The 19,853-nt window shown below is 38.3% G+C and overlaps 1 protein-coding gene across 1 annotated transcript in view; it reads right to left on the minus strand.

The window, feature by feature from the left end:
- Window positions 1-19,065: 19,065 nt before the first annotated feature.
- Window positions 19,066-19,853, minus strand: part of LOC147611200 (cypmaclein-like) — a 1,090-nt gene continuing 302 nt past the window's right edge. Inside the window, exons 3-4 of the mRNA XM_086785861.1 lie at window positions 19,710-19,758; window positions 19,066-19,590 (exon numbers count right to left, since the gene is read on the minus strand). Of these exons, the coding sequence (XP_086641987.1) occupies window positions 19,409-19,590; window positions 19,710-19,758 (231 nt within the window). The 3' untranslated portion in view covers window positions 19,066-19,408. The remainder of the gene's footprint in view (window positions 19,591-19,709; window positions 19,759-19,853) is intronic.

Below are 19,853 nucleotides of genomic sequence, written 5' to 3' on the forward strand. Positions count from 1 at the left end.
CCAACCACAACATTCCATAGCCCTTTGGCTACCAATACATACCGCATCATATAGGACCATAACGGGTAGTTGATCCCGTCAAGCTTATGGTGGTCAGCGCGAATAACATCCAAAATACATCACTGTCTGCCATTTCTGATAACACCCAAGCAAGTAATCACACAACTTGCAAAGTGCTGAGTGCTCTTTGATGCAACCAAGGAAGATGCAGAGATTGATGTCGTTGAAGTAAAGCTTGTAGACGCTGTCTCGTGTATCTGCACCCGTTTATAGTAGATCTGAGGAAACTACTCTAGAATCTAATGAAGAATAGTGCAAATCAAATCCCTGAAGATGTCTATAGAGAACTGAAAACTGCGTGAACAACCTCCAAAACGTGTCCAGAATGAAAATCCGACCAAAAATCTTTCACAGTACAAAATACTCCACACTTCACAATCCTCTTTCTTCTCCCCAAAAGGGCTCCTTGATTCGATTTAAGAAGACACGTGACTCGAGGTGAGGGACGGGCAGCAACATAGGGGCAAGGAGCATATGCTCTAATACCAAATGTTGGAAATAGGGTTGAATGCAGGCGTACGTGCACACGCGCACACACACACACACACACACACACACATGAAGAAGCTTAAGGGAGCACACAATAAGATGATAGATAGATAATGAATGTGTGCTATACAAAGAAGATAAGTATACCCCAAGATAGGTGTATACTAGCACGGGGGAAAAAACCTCCTAAAGAGGGAAAAAATGCCACAGCTGGTCCTAGTGATGTGTTCACATACATCACTACCAAATATGGCTATAGCCAATGGAATATAGTCCTCAAAAACCCTCTTTATCTCAAAAACCCTCTTTATCTCAAAAACCCTCACATACATCACTACCAAATATGGCTATAGCCAATGGAATATAGTCCTCAAAAACCCTCTTTATCTCAAAAGAGCTCTCCCAAAAAGTGCTTCCATTATGAAATGAGAATTTCCACTTGATCTCTCCATTTTCAAAATAGAACTTGCATTTTTTGGCTGCCCTTAATGTTTGTTACATTGAAGGAGCGGTGCATATCGCTTATTACTATAGCAACATATCAGGGCTCTTACCCCATTGAAGGGAAGGTTGGTTTCCAAAATGAGCACTCAACAAAATGGTCTTAGATTAGGAAGGTGTGTGAATGAATCATGGATTAGTAGTAGGTTTAGGTGGTTTCCTAATTGTTAAACCAATGCCCAACTAATTATAACTCTATTCATTCATTGATGCTATTTAGGGATAACGAGTAGAGGAAAGGGTAGGAGCCTAATAAACCACCTTAGGCCTTGCCTAAGCTTTACCAATAGATCGAAGCTACCTCATGGTAGTGATACTCAACCCTGGGAAATGGTCTTCATGCATTTACAATGGTTCAGATAATGAAGAACTATAAACATTATTGATTTGATTCTTAATCCATGGGTTTTTTTATTAGGCCAATCGAACCAGCTGACCTCCAGAGGGTGAGCTCCATAATTCTCCACCCATTTATGCTACTACTACACAACTCCCTCAAGCTATCCTTGGAAACCCTTTTTTGCTATTCTGGGCTACTTGGCCACACTTAGCCAACTCCCCCTTAACTGTGTGTGAACACTTCCCTAGTGCGCACCACCACATGTCCTGATGCTTTGACCATGCTTTGGCCCTGCTGAATCCCACTGAACCCCACCCGTGCCTTGTCCGAATGGTTGAGCTCTCTAGGCTCCCAGAACTACTATTGTTGTGACATTACTCCCCCTTTAAGAGGAGTTTTGTCCTCAAAAATAAAATTTGGGAACCTTTGTTTGAGTGTGCTTACCTTTTCCCAAGTAGAACCTTCTTCTTAAATATACTTCCACTTGACTAAACACTCCTGTTGTACACAGAGTGTCGAGTCCTTTTCTCTTAGAAATCCAAGACTTTTTCTAGTTCGTGTGATAAGAATGGGGATTTGATAAGTTCTACTAGGATCTCTTGACTAACGAGATTATCATCATCTCCCAATTTCTTTTTCATTCTACTCACATGAAAAACTAGATGAACTTTAGAGCTTTCTGGCAAAGCTAACTTATAAGCACCACTACCGACTTTTTTAAGTATTGTGAAAGGACCATAATACCTTGGAGATAACTTCGGACTTCTCCCCGTTTCCAAAGATTCGGAGTGTTTAGGAAACTTTAAAAAAACTTTGTCACCTTCTTCAAATATGATCTGTCTACAATCTTTGTCTGCATAATGTTTAGCAGCACGATCCTGTGCTCTCTTAACATTATCTTTTGTGATTTTTGTCATCTCCTGGATATCTTGAAGAAAATCTTTAACCTTTTGTATCTTTTCTTTCTCGAGTCCAACGACCACTGGGGCTCACGGTTTGTAAGATTCCTCCCCCAACCCCTTTTTGATGTCTAGTATATTCCCCTGTAATCAATTCCCTTTTCTGAAATATAAGAGATCTTGTTTGTGGTTGTTTTAACCTAGAGAGAGAAAATATTCTAGAGAGAGAATATTCAGATTTTGAATATTTTTGGATAGAAAAATATCTCTTATAATTCAGATGAGTTCCCCTGAAACAGAAATTTAAAAAGAATTTTTCAATGTGCAATTGGAATTAATTGGAAATAGGTATAAAGAACCTTAGCCTAAAGGTCTAGATTTTCAGAAATCTTTAGACTATGGTCCAATTAAGGTTCCTATGGGCCAATAGCATCAATCCATGTGTAGGGAGGAGATAAATCCAAATTGTAAAAAGAAAATACCCAAAAATGAGTAAATGCTCACTTGAGGTGGAGAGTAGAAAATGTACAAGGTTTATTAGAAAAAAACTATGAGCAATATTAAAAATATGAGATATTTTGGGTATAATGATTTTATTATGACACATATGTAAGGAAGGGGAGTCCCTTAAATGCTCACATAAGATGAAGAGTTGAAAATGTACAAGGTTTATTAGTAAAAAACTATGAGCAATATTAAAATGATTCCATTATGACACCTATGTAAGGAAGGGGGAGTTCTTTAAAGGAGGTGCATATTTCACATAAGATGAAGAGTTGAAAATGTACAAGGTTTATTAGTAAAAAACTATGAGCAATATTAAAATGATTCCATTATGACACATATGTAAGGAAGGGGAGTTCTTTAAAGGAGGTGCATATTTCCCTTAAATGATTTTATTATGACACATATGTAAGGAAGGGGAGTCCCTTAAATGCTCACATAAGATGAAGAGTTGAAAATGTACAAGGTTTATTAGTTTAAAAAGCACATATGTAAGGAAGGGGAGTTCTTTAAAGGAGGTGCATATTTCACATAAGATGAAGAGTTGAAAATGTACAAGGTTTATTAGTAAAAAAAAACTATGACACATATGTAAGGAAGGAGAGCTCTTTAAAGGAGGTGCATATTTCACATGCTTGAATGAGTTTTAAACTCATAAAAATTGAGATATTTTATCTCTCCTCTCTCCTAATTCAAGTCTAGTTCCAAAAAGTTAGCTTAACTGACCTAAAAATGGTCAAAAAGTGACCAAACTGACTTGGAAAATTCTAGAATCAGTTTGTTTGGTTAGGAGCTCAAATTTTCCTATAAATAGAAGCCTCCCCTTGTTGAAAAAGACATAGAGTCTTATGCTTTGTTACTCTACTCCACCTAAGCCAAATTAGATAGAGTCTTAGGCTTTGTTACTCTACTCCACCTAAGCCAAATTAGTAGATAGTGTCTTATGCCTTGTTACTCTAATCCACCTAAGCCAAAATATAGAGTGTCTTAGGCATTGTTACTCTACTCTACCTAAGCCAAGAACTGTGAATTCTTTAATAATTCACTAGTTTTTGATACTTCTCTCTTTCCTCAATCCCCATTGGTGGCTCCATCAATATACTAAACCAATTGATTGGTTGGGGGCCTCTACCGTGAATAAAGAATCAAGCAAATCATAAGGTAAGTATATTGAATTTTGATCTTTTCTATAATTTCTCAATGATTCTCTCTTCTCAACTCCTCTCAAGCTTGAGAAGTTTAATTGGTATGGTTTTTTTAAATGCTATTGAAGTTAATTGGTGAAAAGTAGTGAAGAGTTACATAATTTAATAAATGCTATTGAAGTTAATTTCCATTTATGTTTAAATTCTAATGGTTTTTATGTAATTACTCTCTCTCACTCAAGAAATAGCCATACTCATGACCCATTCCCAATCCAAATGAAGCTTTTCATAAAGCTTTTCATAAGGCAATTTAATAAATGCTATTGAAGTTAATTTCCATTTATGTTTAAATTCTAATGGTTTTTATGTAATTACTCTCTCTCACTCAAGAAATAGCCATACTCATGACCCATTCCCAATCCAAATGAAGCTTTTCATAAGGCTTTTCATTAATCCAAAATTAAGCTATGCTTGAGGCCAAATTAATGGCTTTTTGCTATGCTTTTAGTTTATGCACATTGATGATTCAATCCATTATGGATTGATGACCCAATTGAGACCATTCTAATTATTTCCTTAATGATAAGCTTTATCCCTTAGAAAAAAAATTTGAGATTTATCAGTCATAGTAGCGGAGCTATGGCAAAATTTTTATAGAAATCACGCATAAAATAAATTCATTCAAAGTATAAAAAGAGGACTTCCTACCATATCCTAGGAACTATCATCCTAGATTAATCAAAAGAATATTATTATGCATGGAGATATGGATGTTTGCATGTAGATGTAGAGGTATGGATGTGAGTGGGAATGTGGAGGTGGATGTATGCATGTAGGTGTAGATGTATAGATGTAGATGTGGATGTGGAGGTGGGTGGATGCATGTAGATGTAGATGTATAGGTGTAGGTGAGAATGGAGATGTGGATGTATATATGTAGATGTAGATGTATAGATGTAGATGGGAATGGAGATGTGGATGTATACATGTAGATGTAGATGTATAGATGTAGATGTGAATGGAGATGTGGATGTATGCATGTAGATGTAGGTGTATAGACGTAGATGTGGATGTAGAGGTGGATGTATGCATGTAGATGTAGATGTATAGATGTGGATGTGAATGTGGAGTGGATGTATGCATGTAGATGTAGATGTATGGAGGTGAATGTGAATGTGGATGTGGATGTATGCATAGGGATGTAGATGTATGCATGTAGATGTGAATGTACGCATATAGTTGTGGATGTATGGATGTGAATATACGATTGTGATGTGAGGGAATCTGAAGTGATGAGATGGAAATGATGTGATGGGATGAGTATACATATAAATGGAATATGGAATAAGTAATGTAGATTGAGGAGGGATAATGTGGAAAAATGAAAGTTAAAATAGAAATTGTATTGTAAACTGTTTGTAAATGCTGTTTGTAAATGAATGTTTTATGTCAAGAATGCTGGGGGGAGCATTTTGACCGTCTTGTGATTAAGGTCGTGATGAGAAAGTTGCAACTGCTGACGGGGAGTCAATGAAGGACGTCTCGCGTAGCAAGGTCGGCCGAGGTCTTGACCAGCCTCGGTGCGATTAAAATGGTGAGCTTCCGGTACGGTGGATGAGGGGCCAAGGAAGCGGCCTATGCGTGAAGCGCTAGGTTACCTGCGAAGGATCCTAGAGGGTGCTGACCATACGGTGCTCGGGCTCTGGGTCGCCTAGGATACCCACGCGTGCGTCGAGGAAGATATTGGAACAGAGTTGGAGTTGTTTTCTGAAATCGAGCATGGATCTGGTTGATTGACCTTGCTAGTCTTCAATGGATGAGTCCATGGCTCCTTATATGGATCTGTTGGTTGATCTTGCTGATCTTCAACGAGAGTCCATCTTGTTAAGTGATTATATTGCCAAGTATTATGGGCTAGGAACTATCGAAACGGCTCCTGAGCGTTCTAGTTGCCAATGATGCCATAGATACTCTGATGAAGGAATGATGGGAAATTAAGAATCAATTGGATAAATTGGAAGATGGTGATCAATGATACTAAGGTTTTATTAAAGGATTGTTTTAAACTGGTTGAATCTGGTTGAAAAAGGCAATTTCATATTGGGTGTGTGAGTGGTGTGACTAGTTTTATTTTGCATGAACATCCGGCTAGGGGGCCTTGGAACTCTTTTCCTTGGTACCCGGGACAAAACCTAACCAAATTTTTAATTGGATCCCATCACTACAGTGGTTGGGCGGTTGGCTAACCCATGGGATTGGATGGGGTTAGGCTGGACTGATGGATCCGTAAATCGAGACTCAAACTTTTGTTTTTACGATAGAAAAAAAAAATCCCGGACAGTAACTGTTCTATGGATAGGAATCAACGGCTGTGCCTCTTGAATGGGGAAAAAAGCGTTGATCCCAATGATCCAAGTGCAAGTTTTTTCCTTGAACTGACTAAGTATCTTATAGATGTAATTGGATCATCTCGATCAGAAATGATCTTGACTACGTTAGAGTAAAAAGTTATCCTAGTGGAATCGCCCGTGCTTCCGGTTAAGAAAGTTTTTTCCGGGTTCGGTTTTGGAACAACCGACGGATTAGTCTCTTATCCGGATATCCGTGGGCGAGGCCCCGAGTGTGGGACCCCTGTCCCGCGCGAGAAGCGCTACTTCCGCTGCCAGTACCCCGAATCCGTTGCTCGGTGGGAACAGGGATCTTACAGTTGGTATCAGAGCATTTGGTTAATAAAGATCAACTGAGAAGACAAATATGTCAAAAATTTATCAAGAAACACAAAAAGGTTATAATTGTGTGATATAATTCATACAATTTGATATTCATAATTTGGTAATTGGTTCTTCAGATGGAAGTACCACAATTATATAGAAACCCGGACTTGCTTGAGGCCTAGACATGATAGTATTTACCTTATAATTCCAAGGGCCGTGACTACCCGTATATACCGAGAGTATACTGCAGCTCTTTACTGACAGTATATACGAGTAAATCTAAGACTTGAAATTATAAGCGTTAATGCTATCTAGATGATGATTTTGAATGTGATTGATATGATTTTTAATTCTGTTTGAGAATTGATGAATTGATTTGGATTCTGATTGAAAATGCTGATTGAGAAATATTGATTTTTAAAAATTAGTTGAAATATAATGAAACCACAATGAGGGGGAATGGGACGAGTCCCTGTGATGATATTCATAACTAGAATGATGATAATGAATTCAGCAAATCACTATGAGGTTAGTGGGTTGTGCTGTTAGATTGCTACTGTTAATACTTGACCGGTAGATCAAGTTAAGGGATGTCAAATTGAGAACTTGCTTGACTGAAGTTTCCGTGGAGGAATGTTCCGAAGGAAACTTTTTGGTCTAATAGACCATTATCATGTTAAAGATATGAATGATATGACCTGAATGAATTGTTATTTAATGATGAATTCTATATAAGGGATATTTATCCTAGTGTTCTGTTGGGTTGACCAGAATATAAGGAACCCCAGAATAAAATTGGATCTTAAGAAAAAGAGCTGTCCTCTACCTTGCGAGATGAGGACATCTCGCACTTTTTAAGTGGGGTAGAATGTAAGATTCCTCCCCAACCTTCGAGGTATACTGGAGTAAGAATCTTCCTTTCTGATCTTATAATTATTCCCTCTCTAAAATAAAAGAAAGTTTCTGTTTAAAAAAGGAATACCCTTTTCCTAAAATACTTCTCAGGAGTCACGCCTATTTTAAGGATTTAGAACAATGAGTTTAGAAGTGAGAATCGGTGTTTTGGATACCAAGGTTTTGGTTTTCATTCGAGTATGGCCCAAAAGAAGTTCTTTATCTTTTGGGGAGTATAAGAAGTTATTTCCCAGATATTGTGACCCTTATATCTGAATTCAATGAAAGTAGGTGACTTAGCCTACAAGCTTCTTTTATCTCCTCATCTCAAAATTCTTAATACCTTCTATAGAAAAATGTGTCAAACACAAATCATGGAAAGACGGTAAAACTTCAGTGGCAAGTTACCGTGTGGCTTCTAGGTTACGCTAGCTCCTTCCTTTATATAAGTCGTAACTTACTTGTCACTCACAGTAATCTTACTCCCATCAATCTCCTTTCTTTCTTAATCTCCTTCATGGCTTGGCAACAGGAATTAGTTTTATCCCTGATGATTTCTCACCTTCAAGACGCAAGAGAGTCTGTGAAGAAAGACTTTATAGAACAGTATGAGCGCTCACTTTTTCCTCACCTAGGAACTTCTGTAGCGCAGACCAAATGGCGGACCTATCAAAACATAACTAGGGTAACACCCTGGGGTCAGCAACACTTTCGTAACAATGTCCGCTTGGCCATGGTTATTGAAGCTTTGGGTTTGGGTCCCCGATACTACTGTGTCATGAGATCAAGGCATCTTGGGTTTTCTGAGCGGGTCTTCTTACTGGCATGTTTTCTTCCTCATGAGAAGATATGCCTTTACCCCGTTTTTGGCTTGCCTCTCAGAGGTCCTTTTGTTAGATCACCTCATACCACTGAGATAGGTGCGGCAATAACCAGCAGAATCATTCCCATAGATGAGTTACCCTATACTTGTGCAGCTTGTGAGGACTGCTTTTGTGACCATATGATGGACGGGCTTATGGAAGTGTAAAGAGTTCTTCTATCTTACTGTATAAGTCTCGTGAATGAATAAAGTTTAAATCTTGTTCTTATTTTGAATCTTGCTCTCTTTAAGACTTTTCTTGGTGGTTAATCATGATTAAAATTTTTCTCTAAGTCTCATATTTGTGCATCTTGCGAAATTATTCCAAGTTGCGAGATGAGGACATCTCGCGTTTTTTAAGTGGGGTAGAATGTAAGATTCCTCCCCCAACCCCTTTTTGATGTCTAGTATATTCCCCTGTAATCAATTCCCTTTTCTGAAATATAAGAGATCTTGTTTGTGGTTGTTTTAACCTAGAGAGAGAAAATATTCTAGAGAGAGAATATTCAGATTTTGAATATTTTTGGATAGAAGAATATCTCTTATAATTCAGATGAGTTCCCCTGAAACAGAAATTTAAAAAGAATTTTCCAATGTGCAATTGGAATTAATTGGAAATAGGTATAAAGAACCTTAGCCTAAAGGTCTAGATTTTCAGAAATCTTTAGACTATGGTCCAATTAAGGTTCCTATGGGCCAATAGCATCAATCCATGTGTAGGGAGGAGATAAATCCAAATTGTAAAAAGAAAATACCCAAAAATGAGTAAATGCTCACTTGAGGTGGAGAGTAGAAAATGTACAAGGTTTATTAGAAAAAAACTATGAGCAATATTAAAAATATGAGATATTTTGGGTATAATGATTTTATTATGACACATATGTAAGGAAGGGGAGTCCCTTAAATGCTCACATAAGATGAAGAGTTGAAAATGTACAAGGTTTATTAGTAAAAAACTATGAGCAATATTAAAATGATTCCATTATGACACCTATGTAAGGAAGGGGGAGTTCTTTAAAGGAGGTGCATATTTCACATAAGATGAAGAGTTAAAAATGTACAAGGTTTATTAGTAAAAAACTATGAGCAATATTAAAATGATTCCATTATGACACATATGTAAGGAAGGGGAGTTCTTTAAAGGAGGTGCATATTTCCCTTAAATGATTTTATTATGACACATATGTAAGGAAGGGGAGTCCCTTAAATGCTCACATAAGATAAAGAGTTGAAAATGTACAAGGTTTATTAGTTTAAAAAGCACATATGTAAGGAAGGGGAGTTCTTTAAAGGAGGTGCATATTTCACATAAGATGAAGAGTTGAAAATGTACAAGGTTTATTAGTAAAAAAAAACTATGACACATATGTAAGGAAGGAGAGCTCTTTAAAGGAGGTGCATATTTCACATGCTTGAATGAGTTTTAAACTCATAAAAATTGAGATATTTTATCTCTCCTCTCTCCTAATTCAAGTCTAGTTCCAAAAAGTTAGCTTAACTGACCTAAAAATGGTCAAAAAGTGACCAAACTGACTTGAAAAATTCTAGAATCAGTTTGTTTGGTTAGGAGCTCAAATTTTCCTATAAATAGAAGCCTCCCCTTGTTGAAAAAGACATAGAGTCTTATGCTTTGTTACTCTACTCCACCTAAGCCAAATTAGATAGAGTCTTAGGCTTTGTTACTCTACTCCACCTAAGCCAAATTAGTAGATAGTGTCTTATGCCTTGTTACTCTAATCCACCTAAGCCAAAATATAGAGTGTCTTAGGCATTGTTACTCTACTCTACCTAAGCCAAGAACTGTGAATTCTTTAATAATTCACTAGTTTTTGATACTTCTCTCTTTCCTCAATCCCCATTGGTGGCTCCATCGACATACTAAACCAATTGATTGGTTGGGGGCCTCTACCGTGAATAAAGAATCAAGCAAATCATAAGGTAAGTATATTGAATTTTGATCTTTTCTATAATTTCTCAATGATTCTCTCTTCTCAACCCCTCTCAAGCTTGAGAAGTTTAATTGGTATGGTTTTTTTAAATGCTATTGAAGTTAATTGGTGAAAAGTAGTGAAGAGTTACATAATTTAATAAATGCTATTGAAGTTAATTTCCATTTATGTTTAAATTCTAATGGTTTTTATGTAATTACTCTCTCTCACTCAAGAAATAGCCATACTCATGACCCATTCCCAATCCAAATGAAGCTTTTCATAAAGCTTTTCATAAGGCAATTTAATAAATGCTATTGAAGTTAATTTCCATTTATGTTTAAATTCTAATGGTTTTTATGTAATTACTCTCTCTCACTCAAGAAATAGCCATACTCATGACCCATTCCCAATCCAAATGAAGCTTTTCATAAGGCTTTTCATTAATCCAAAATTAAGCTATGCTTGAGGCCAAATTAATGGCTTTTTGCTATGCTTTTAGTTTATGCACATTGATGATTCAATCCATTATGGATTGATGACCCAATTGAGACCATTCTAATTATTTCCTTAATGATAAGCTTTATCCCTTAGAAAAAAAATTTGAGATTTATCAGTCATAGTAGCGGAGCTATGGCAAAATTTTTATAGAAATCACGCATAAAATAAATTCATTCAAAGTATAAAAAGAGGACTTCCTACCATATCCTAGGAACTATCATCCTAGATTAATCAAAAGAATATTATTATGCATGGAGATATGGATGTTTGCATGTAGATGTAGAGATATGGATGTGAGTGGGAATGTGGAGGTGGATGTATGCATGTAGGTGTAGATGTATAGATGTAGATGTGGATGTGGAGGTGGGTGGATGCATGTAGATGTAGATGTATAGGTGTAGGTGAGAATGGAGATGTGGATGTATATATGTAGATGTAGATGTATAGATGTAGATGGGAATGGAGATGTGGATGTATACATGTAGATGTAGATGTATAGATGTAGATGTGAATGGAGATGTGGATGTATGCATGTAGATGTAGGTGTATAGACGTAGATGTGGATGTAGAGGTGGATGTATGCATGTAGATGTAGATGTATAGATGTGGATGTGAATGTGGAGTGGATGTATGCATGTAGATGTAGATGTATGGAGGTGAATGTGAATGTGGATGTGGATGTATGCATAGGGATGTAGATGTATGCATGTAGATGTGAATGTACGCATATAGTTGTGGATGTATGGATGTGAATATACGATTGTGATGTGAGGGAATCTGAAGTGATGAGATGGAAATGATGTGATGGGATGAGTATACATATAAATGGAATATGGAATAAGTAATGTAGATTGAGGAGGGATAATGTGGAAAAATGAAAGTTAAAATAGAAATTGTATTGTAAACTGTTTGTAAATGCTGTTTGTAAATGAATGTTTTATGTCAAGAATGCTGGGGGGAGCATTTTGACCGTCTTGTGATTAAGGTCGTGATGAGAAAGTTGCAACTGCTGACGGGGAGTCAATGAAGGACGTCTCGCGTAGCAAGGTCGGCCGAGGTCTTGACCAGCCTCGGTGCGATTAAAATGGTGAGCTTCCGGTACGGTGGATGAGGGGCCAAGGAAGCGGCCTATGCGTGAAGCGCTAGGTTACCTGCGAAGGATCCTAGAGAGTGCTGACCATACGGTGCTCGGGCTCTGGGTCGCCTAGGATACCCACGCGTGCGTCGAGGAAGATATTGGAACAGAGTTGGAGTTGTTTTCTGAAATCGAGCATGGATCTGGTTGATTGACCTTGCTAGTCTTCAATGGATGAGTCCATGGCTCCTTATATGGATCTGTTGGTTGATCTTGCTGATCTTCAACGAGAGTCCATCTTGTTAAGTGATTATATTGCCAAGTATTATGGGCTAGGAACTATCGAAACGGCTCCTGAGCGTTCTAGTTGCCAATGATGCCATAGATACTCTGATGAAGGAATGATGGGAAATTAAGAATCAATTGGATAAATTGGAAGATGGTGATCAATGATACTAAGGTTTTATTAAAGGATTGTTTTAAACTGGTTGAATCTGGTTGAAAAAGGTAATTTCATATTGGGTGTGTGAGTGGTGTGACTAGTTTTATTTTGCATGAACATCCGGCTAGGGGGCCTTGGAACTCTTTTCCTTGGTACCCGGGACAAAACCTAACCAAATTTTTAATTGGATCCCATCACTACAGTGGTTGGGCGGTTGGCTAACCCATGGGATTGGATGGGGTTAGGCTGGACTGATGGATCCGTAAATCGAGACTCAAACTTTTGTTTTTACGATAGAAAAAAAAAATCCCGGACAGTAACTGTTCTATGGATAGGAATCAACGGCTGTGCCTCTTGAATGGGGAAAAAAGCGTTGATCCCAATGATCCAAGTGCAAGTTTTTTCCTTGAACTGACTAATATAGATGTAATTGGATCATCTCGATCAGAAATGATCTTGACTACGTTAGAGTAAAAAGTTATCCTGGTGGAATCGCCCGTGCTTCCGGTTAAGAAAGTTTTTTTCGGGTTCGGTTTTGGAACAACCGACGGATTAGTCTCTTATCCGGATATCCGTGGGCGAGGCCCCGAGTGTGGGACCCCTGTCCCGCGCGAGAAGCGCTACTTCCGCTGCCAGTACCCCGAATCCGTTGCTCGGTGGGAACAGGGATCTTACACGGTTAAAAACCATACATTAACATGAATGGGCTAAATCCCGTTGTTGAATGTTTGGCACTATTATAAGCAAATTCTAATATGGGTAAATATTCTTCCCAATTGGTTTACTTTTTGCTTACATATGCTCGTAGCATGTCTTCCAGGACTTGGTTCTCTCTTAGTTTGACCATCGCTTTGTGGATAACTAGCCGTACTCATACTTAGCATGGTTTCCAATCTCTTGAACACACCATGCCAAAAATGACTGAAACTTTGTATCGCTATCACTAACTATATCGGCAGGTAACCCATATAGTTGATAGATATTCTCAATGAATAGCCATGCTAACTCAGGTGACGTGATTGTCGTTTTTTGTCAAAATAAGCCGACACATTTTTGTCAACCTATCCATGACTCTAACCAAACCGAATCGTGGCCTCTATTTGTTTTAGGTAATCCAACTATAAAGTCCATTGAGATACTCTCCCACTTGCCATTTGGAATCTCTAGTGGACTTAGTAAATCACTTACTTTTATGTGTTTTGTTTTATTGACTTGGCACTTTTGGCATTTTAAGACATAGTCCTGGATGTCCTTACTTAAGCCAAACCAATAAAATTGTCTCTTAACTAGTGCATATGTCTTCCGTATTCCAAGATGACCAGCACTCGGACTATTATGACATTCATATAAAATACGGCACCTAATGTCTGAGTCCAAAGGTATATATACTCTACCTTTGTAAAGTAAGTAACTATTATCGATGGGAAAATTATTCTAACAATTTCTTTCATCACTTGTAAGTGACATGTCTCCTTGAGACATCTCTCGAGACTTACTGCCGACTAGTTGAAGTGTCTATCTCTTGTTAAACGAGGCTATCTTTATTTAGTGAAGGGATCCCTCTTCTCTACGACACTCTACACATGGGCATAATGAGGATCATCAATGCACTTTCCCTTAAGCGATTTCAAAAAATCACTCTTAATTTGAGTAAAACTTAACTCGTTAACCATGGGCATGTGACTCAATGAATCAGCTACCACATTGTAACGTCATTTTCTATATCTAAGCTGAAAGTCCTCTTGGAGCAACTCTGCCCATTGAGCTTTGCAGCCTTTCAACTCTCTTTGACTAGACAGCCATTTGATGCTCTCATGAATCAAAGACTATCTTAAATTTAGCACCATATAAATAATGCCTCCACTTCTTTAAAAAGGCATGAATTATAGCATATAACTCACTTTTATAAGCTGAATAATTTTGTTGTGCTTTGTCCAACTTTTTACTTTCAAATGCAATAGGTTTCCCCCTTGTAGGAGGACTGTGCCTACTACATCGTTACTTGCATCGGTCTCTACCACAAAGGTTTGATTCAGATCGACCACTTTTAGAATGGGAGCCATAGCTATAGCTACCTTAAGTTTTTCAAAACTTCTTTGCTGGGAATCCCCCCAAACGAAGGTCTTTTCCTTTCCTTTAAGCCGATTCATCATCGAAACAGCCATCTTGGCATAATCTTGAACATACTTTCTATAGAAGCCAGACAAACCAAGAAAAATTTGTAATTCTTCTAAGTTTGTGGGATGTGGCCATTTCAATATGGCTTCAACTTTTGCTGGATCCATCGAATGCCATCTTTCGAAATTATGTATCCCACGTATTGGATTTCTTTTACAAAGAATTCTCATTTGCTCTCCTTGGCATAAAGTGAATGCTTCCTGAGGGAGTAATTCAAATACTTGCCACATAAATGTTTGAGATGTTCTTTCTTGGTGCGGCTATAGATCAGGATATCGTCTAGGAAAACCATGAAAAATTTTCCTAAATAATAAAGTTTCAAGACACTATCCATGAGCGTCATGAATGTGGCCGGAGCATTAGTCAAACCAAAGGGCATGAATAAAAACTCATAGTGACCAAACTTAGTTTGAAAAGCAGTCTTTCAGACATTCGCTTCCCAAATTCTCACTTGATGGTATCCGGATTGTAAATCAATTTTTGTAAAGTACCTTTTCCCTTGGAGTTGATCAAATAACTCATTTATTCGTGGCAAAGTATACTTATTCTTAATCGTGATTGCATTCAAACCACGGTAGTCTACGCACAGTCTCATAAACCCATCCTTTTTCTTCACCAATAGAATCAATGAAGCCCAAGGCGAAGTGCTTGGTTGAATGAATCCACCTTTAAGGTATTCCTTTATAAAACTGTTATTCTACTTCTTGTGCTTCCTTAAAACTAAGCCGATAAGGAGGCTTACTTATTAGCTTTGAGCTAGGTATTAAATCGATTGGATGCTCAACATCTCGGATAGGTGTGGTAATCCTTTTGGTAATCCATTTGGAAACACATCTTTAAATTGTTGTAACAATTGTCTCAATATAGTAAACTTGAACCTCTTTAAACTTATGAGAAGTCACCAAAGGGAGCACCTGAATAGTGTGCACTTGTTTTTCTTTACTTTGATCACCCTGATTCTTCTCAGTCTCTTTAAGTTTAGGACACTGTAGTTTACTTTGACCCTTTCCCATGCAGTGAAAACATAAATTTTCTTTTTCAGCTGTTTCAAGATCCTCATGCTTCAAAAATCTATGTGGTCCCTTAGACTTCTTAGATTGGTCGTTCTTTTGATTAGGTCCCTTCCTCTTATTTTAAACTTGATGCTTGGAACCCTCGGACACATTAGGTGTCTGTTGTGCAATCTGTGCACGTTTTTTCTTTCCGACGGTATTGTTGAAAATTAGGGCAAACTTAATTGCTTCTTCTAAAGTTTTCAGCTCATTTTTCTTCACTTGATTCTTATAGTCCGAGTCTAGTCCATGAATAAATCCACAAATCTTGTGAAAGTCATTCATTCCTTTCAACTTAAGAATGATTTCTCTATAATTGGAGATGTATTGAGTCAACATGAGATTCCTCAGCTCACAATTGTCCCACGCATCCCAATTATGATCCATCTCATTCTCAGGAAGAAATTCTTTCATAAACGTAGTTTCAAATTCAGCCCATGTAGTGGGCCGAGTTTCGGACTCCAAGCTCATCCTTAACCTCCTAGAGTTAAGCTCGCTTCAAGCGCATGTATCTCCTCTGGAGTTTGGTGCATTCGATGCAAACCCTACCAATATTGTAAAAAAGTGTTGACCGCATCCTTATTGCGTTCCTTCTCCTCCCCACTAAAAGTCAGAGGTTTCAAGTCTTTTAGAATAGCAACATCTCTAGGGTGAGATGTACCGACATTCATGTTGCCCCCTTGGGCGGGAGCTACTAGCATCCCTCCCATTGAAGCACTTATAGTGGTAGAAGCTTGCATATTATTCTTTAACTCCTAGAGAGAGAGAAGTATCTTATCGTACTTGGCTCCCTTGGGCGGGAGCTACTAGCATCCCTCCCATTGAAGCACTTACAGTGATAGAAGCTTGCATATTATTCTTTAACACCTGGAGAGAGAGAAGTATCTTATCGTACTTGGCCTCAATGTCCAAAGTACAGGACTCTAGAGCCTTAAACTGTTTAGTACTGACCAAATGATCATCAAGAAGGTCATCATCTGTCATTGTGACATCGGGATCGTCAACTCTGCTATTCCTGTGTTGTCCAACAAACGACTAGGACCTCCACTTCCAAACTCATGAGGGTTATTAGATTCCATATGGACCCTATAAATGCGATGCAAGAGAATACACACAAGAACCAACCTCAAGTCCAAGCTCTTGGAAAACAATTGCAAGTATTAGCTTGAAGTGAATTTGTCGGTGTGCGATGTTGGAATTTAAAAGTCGATGTTGAAAAGCACCTTCAAATCTTCATAAGAAGAATCCTAAAAATCCACTTAAAAGTTTAATTGCAAGAACAACCACTAATTTGCAAAGGTTTTAAACTTTGAAAGGCTTTGAAAGAAATTTATTAATTTTTTTTTTTGTAAAAAATTTCTAAACTCAAACTCTGCAACTCGTCGACAAGCAAAATAACAACAAGGGAACTCTACAACTTGTCGACGGCTGAGTGACAACAGATATAGCCGGCCCGTCGGTATTTGGTTAACAGTGCTATCGCGGGTCTGTTAGGCTATTGGTCGTGTAGTATGGATTAGCAGCCACTTTGCTTTATTGAATGGTGCCTACTGTGCTGTGGAAACAATGCGAAGGATGTGAGATGGCTCTGATACCAATATTAGGCCAGGTGAACCAGCCAACCTCCCAAGGGGTGAGAGCTCGAGAATTCTCCACCCAACCATGCCACTACATGATGACCCCCCTCAAGCTATCCTTGGACACCCTTTTTTGCTGTTCTGGGCTATCTGGCCACACTTAGCCAACTTCCCCTTAACTGTGTGTGAACACTTCCCTAGTGCGCACCACCTCGTGTCCTCATGCTTTGGCCATGCTGACTCCCACTGAACCCCCCCGTGCCTTGTTCAGATGGTTAAGCTCTCTAGGCTCCCAGAACTACTGTTGTCTTGACATTTTCATGAGAATATTCTATTTCTTTTCCCAAGTATAAGGTTTCAAATTTCTTGTTTCTTTAAAGTCAATATATCTCTGTTATTGTACATGATATTTTTACTCTTTAAGTAATATTTTTGGAAGTTTGATACACTACTTTAGGATTCATCACACCCTACCCTAGTATGAATTCTATGAATGGCCCATCAAATCAAAATGTATTAAATCCTCTATCTTCATCCATACTCTATACTCCCATGGACAATGTGTTAAGAGAACATGTAAATGGTGCTTTTATAATTTGTCAAAAGGAACACCCACCATCCACAGTTTTCACAACAACCATGCCAATTATGCTAACGAGATGTTCAGAGTTCCATTGAGTCATGTTTAACTTGTAAATTACCTAGCCTCAAGAATTAAAGGTAAATCATATACCTTTCATGTGTGGAGTAGAAATGGAATGAATAATATGCTCAAGGGGGTCACTCAAGCATATTTAAGATAGCATGTGAGTCCAAATAAGGGGCTTTTAATTTTAATGGATTTACTTCAATTTAAAAGACATAACCTTTTTAATGTAGAACATGAAAACATTTGCAACTTGGTTCTACATAGAGGTTTTATTAAAAATGTGTATTCAAGATGCTAGAATTTATAGATAAGGGGCTTTGGAAATACCCATTGACTCTCACGGGATATACAAGGTTGTCAAAATGTCTTGAGGGGATGGGAATGGATATCATCATGTTCATTCAATTACTTTTTAAAAAACTCCTTACATGAGAATTTTAGCTTTTTATGTACTCCCCTTTCATAAATCTAGAGGTATTAGAACCAGACCTACTAAACTCACCTATTTTTTCACTTTTCCAAAAGAAAAACTTCTTACAAATGTATGAAAACCAAAGATTATCTTGTTGAGCTCATGTGCTATCTAACATATACTGTAGTAAGCATCTCCGACCAAAAAAACAATCCTCACAAGAAATTGTATTGTTACAAAGACTTCTCATTGCAAAACTTCCTAATATGCAAGTAGTTATAAACAACAATTACTACATGTCAAGTTCCATTGAGAACACATCTTTTTTCATATTTTCTTTTTTAAATTGATGCTTCATAAAATGGATCAGCATTTAAAATTACGTCCACACAAGAAGACCTATACAATCTTTAATTCTCATAGTGCGTAACCCGCGCTTCGTACGTTTTTTGAGGCTTCCAAATTGAAATTCTACCCAAACCTCCTCCTTCCCTTCCCGAACCTCCAAATTTTTGCTACTAGCAGTTTTGTGAAACTCTTCCTTTATATAATACTTGTTGGGAACCCGTGCTTCGCACATCTTTTGAAGCTTCCAAAATCAAATTCTACCCAATCCTCCTCTTCCTCTTCCCGAACCTCCAAATTCTTACCACGTGGCAGCTCTGTGAAACTCTTCCTTAAAATAATATAGAGAAGAGATAATGTCTAGGGGCAAGTGTCATGTTGATCTATTTCACCCGTGGATGGTATTGTATGTATCAAACTTTCCTTTGACTTGGAAGAGAGCGAACGAATTTCAATGTTCATTACTACTCAGAAACCATAATTTTAGAATGGTGCATAAAAAGAAATGCGTTCACATGTTATTTTTATATGATTACAAGTTACAACAATCTAAGGTATCAGCTTACAGATGAGCCATCGATCCGAGGGCTGATGATACATGTGGGGTATTTTATTGGACCATTAGACACTAGGAAGTTAAAGGAGAATCACGGCACTGTGTCGTTAAGCTTGGAGCTACGCGGCAGCAAGGAGGGAGTAGCTGCACGGCAGTAGAGAGAGAGAGTGGGGGCGCGGGGGGAGAGAGAGAAGCCTCAAGAGTGTGTGATATAGGAAGGAGCACACAGTGAAGAAGAGGACTACTAATTGGGTGGGTTGGAGGAGGTGGTTGATGACGGGGCTTTCAAGGGCATTTGGGGCCGCCCTGCTGCGTCTTCCAGTCGTTGTAGCAGGGGCACACCTCCTTGTTGCCGTAGGTACCAGGGGGCACGCAAAGGCACTTGAGGCAGCACTTGTTGCAGAAGAACATGCAAGCCTTGCGCTTAGAGGTCTGGGAGCACCGGTAGGAGCAGGCGCCCGGGCAATCTGCGCGACAACACCACCACCACCACCATATAAGAAGCAAGAAAGACCCAGCAATATACCGTACTAACTATCTTGTCATCATCATAAGCAAATTGCAAGATTTTTGAACTGCTTCTTACCTGATTGGCGCAGGCCGGTGCCACGGTGTTTGTTATTAGCTCCATTGTACTGCTCAGCCCCCCAACCAAACAAAAAAAAAATGGGTAAAGCTTTCAGGCAAGCCAAATGTACCTAGGTCCGCATATTATATTATTATTATTATT

The sequence above is a fragment of the Cibotium barometz genome, chromosome 48, assembly GCF_041138505.1.
Source record: "Cibotium barometz isolate CiBa-2024 chromosome 48, ASM4113850v1, whole genome shotgun sequence".
Lineage (NCBI taxonomy): Eukaryota > Viridiplantae > Streptophyta > Polypodiopsida > Cyatheales > Cibotiaceae > Cibotium > Cibotium barometz.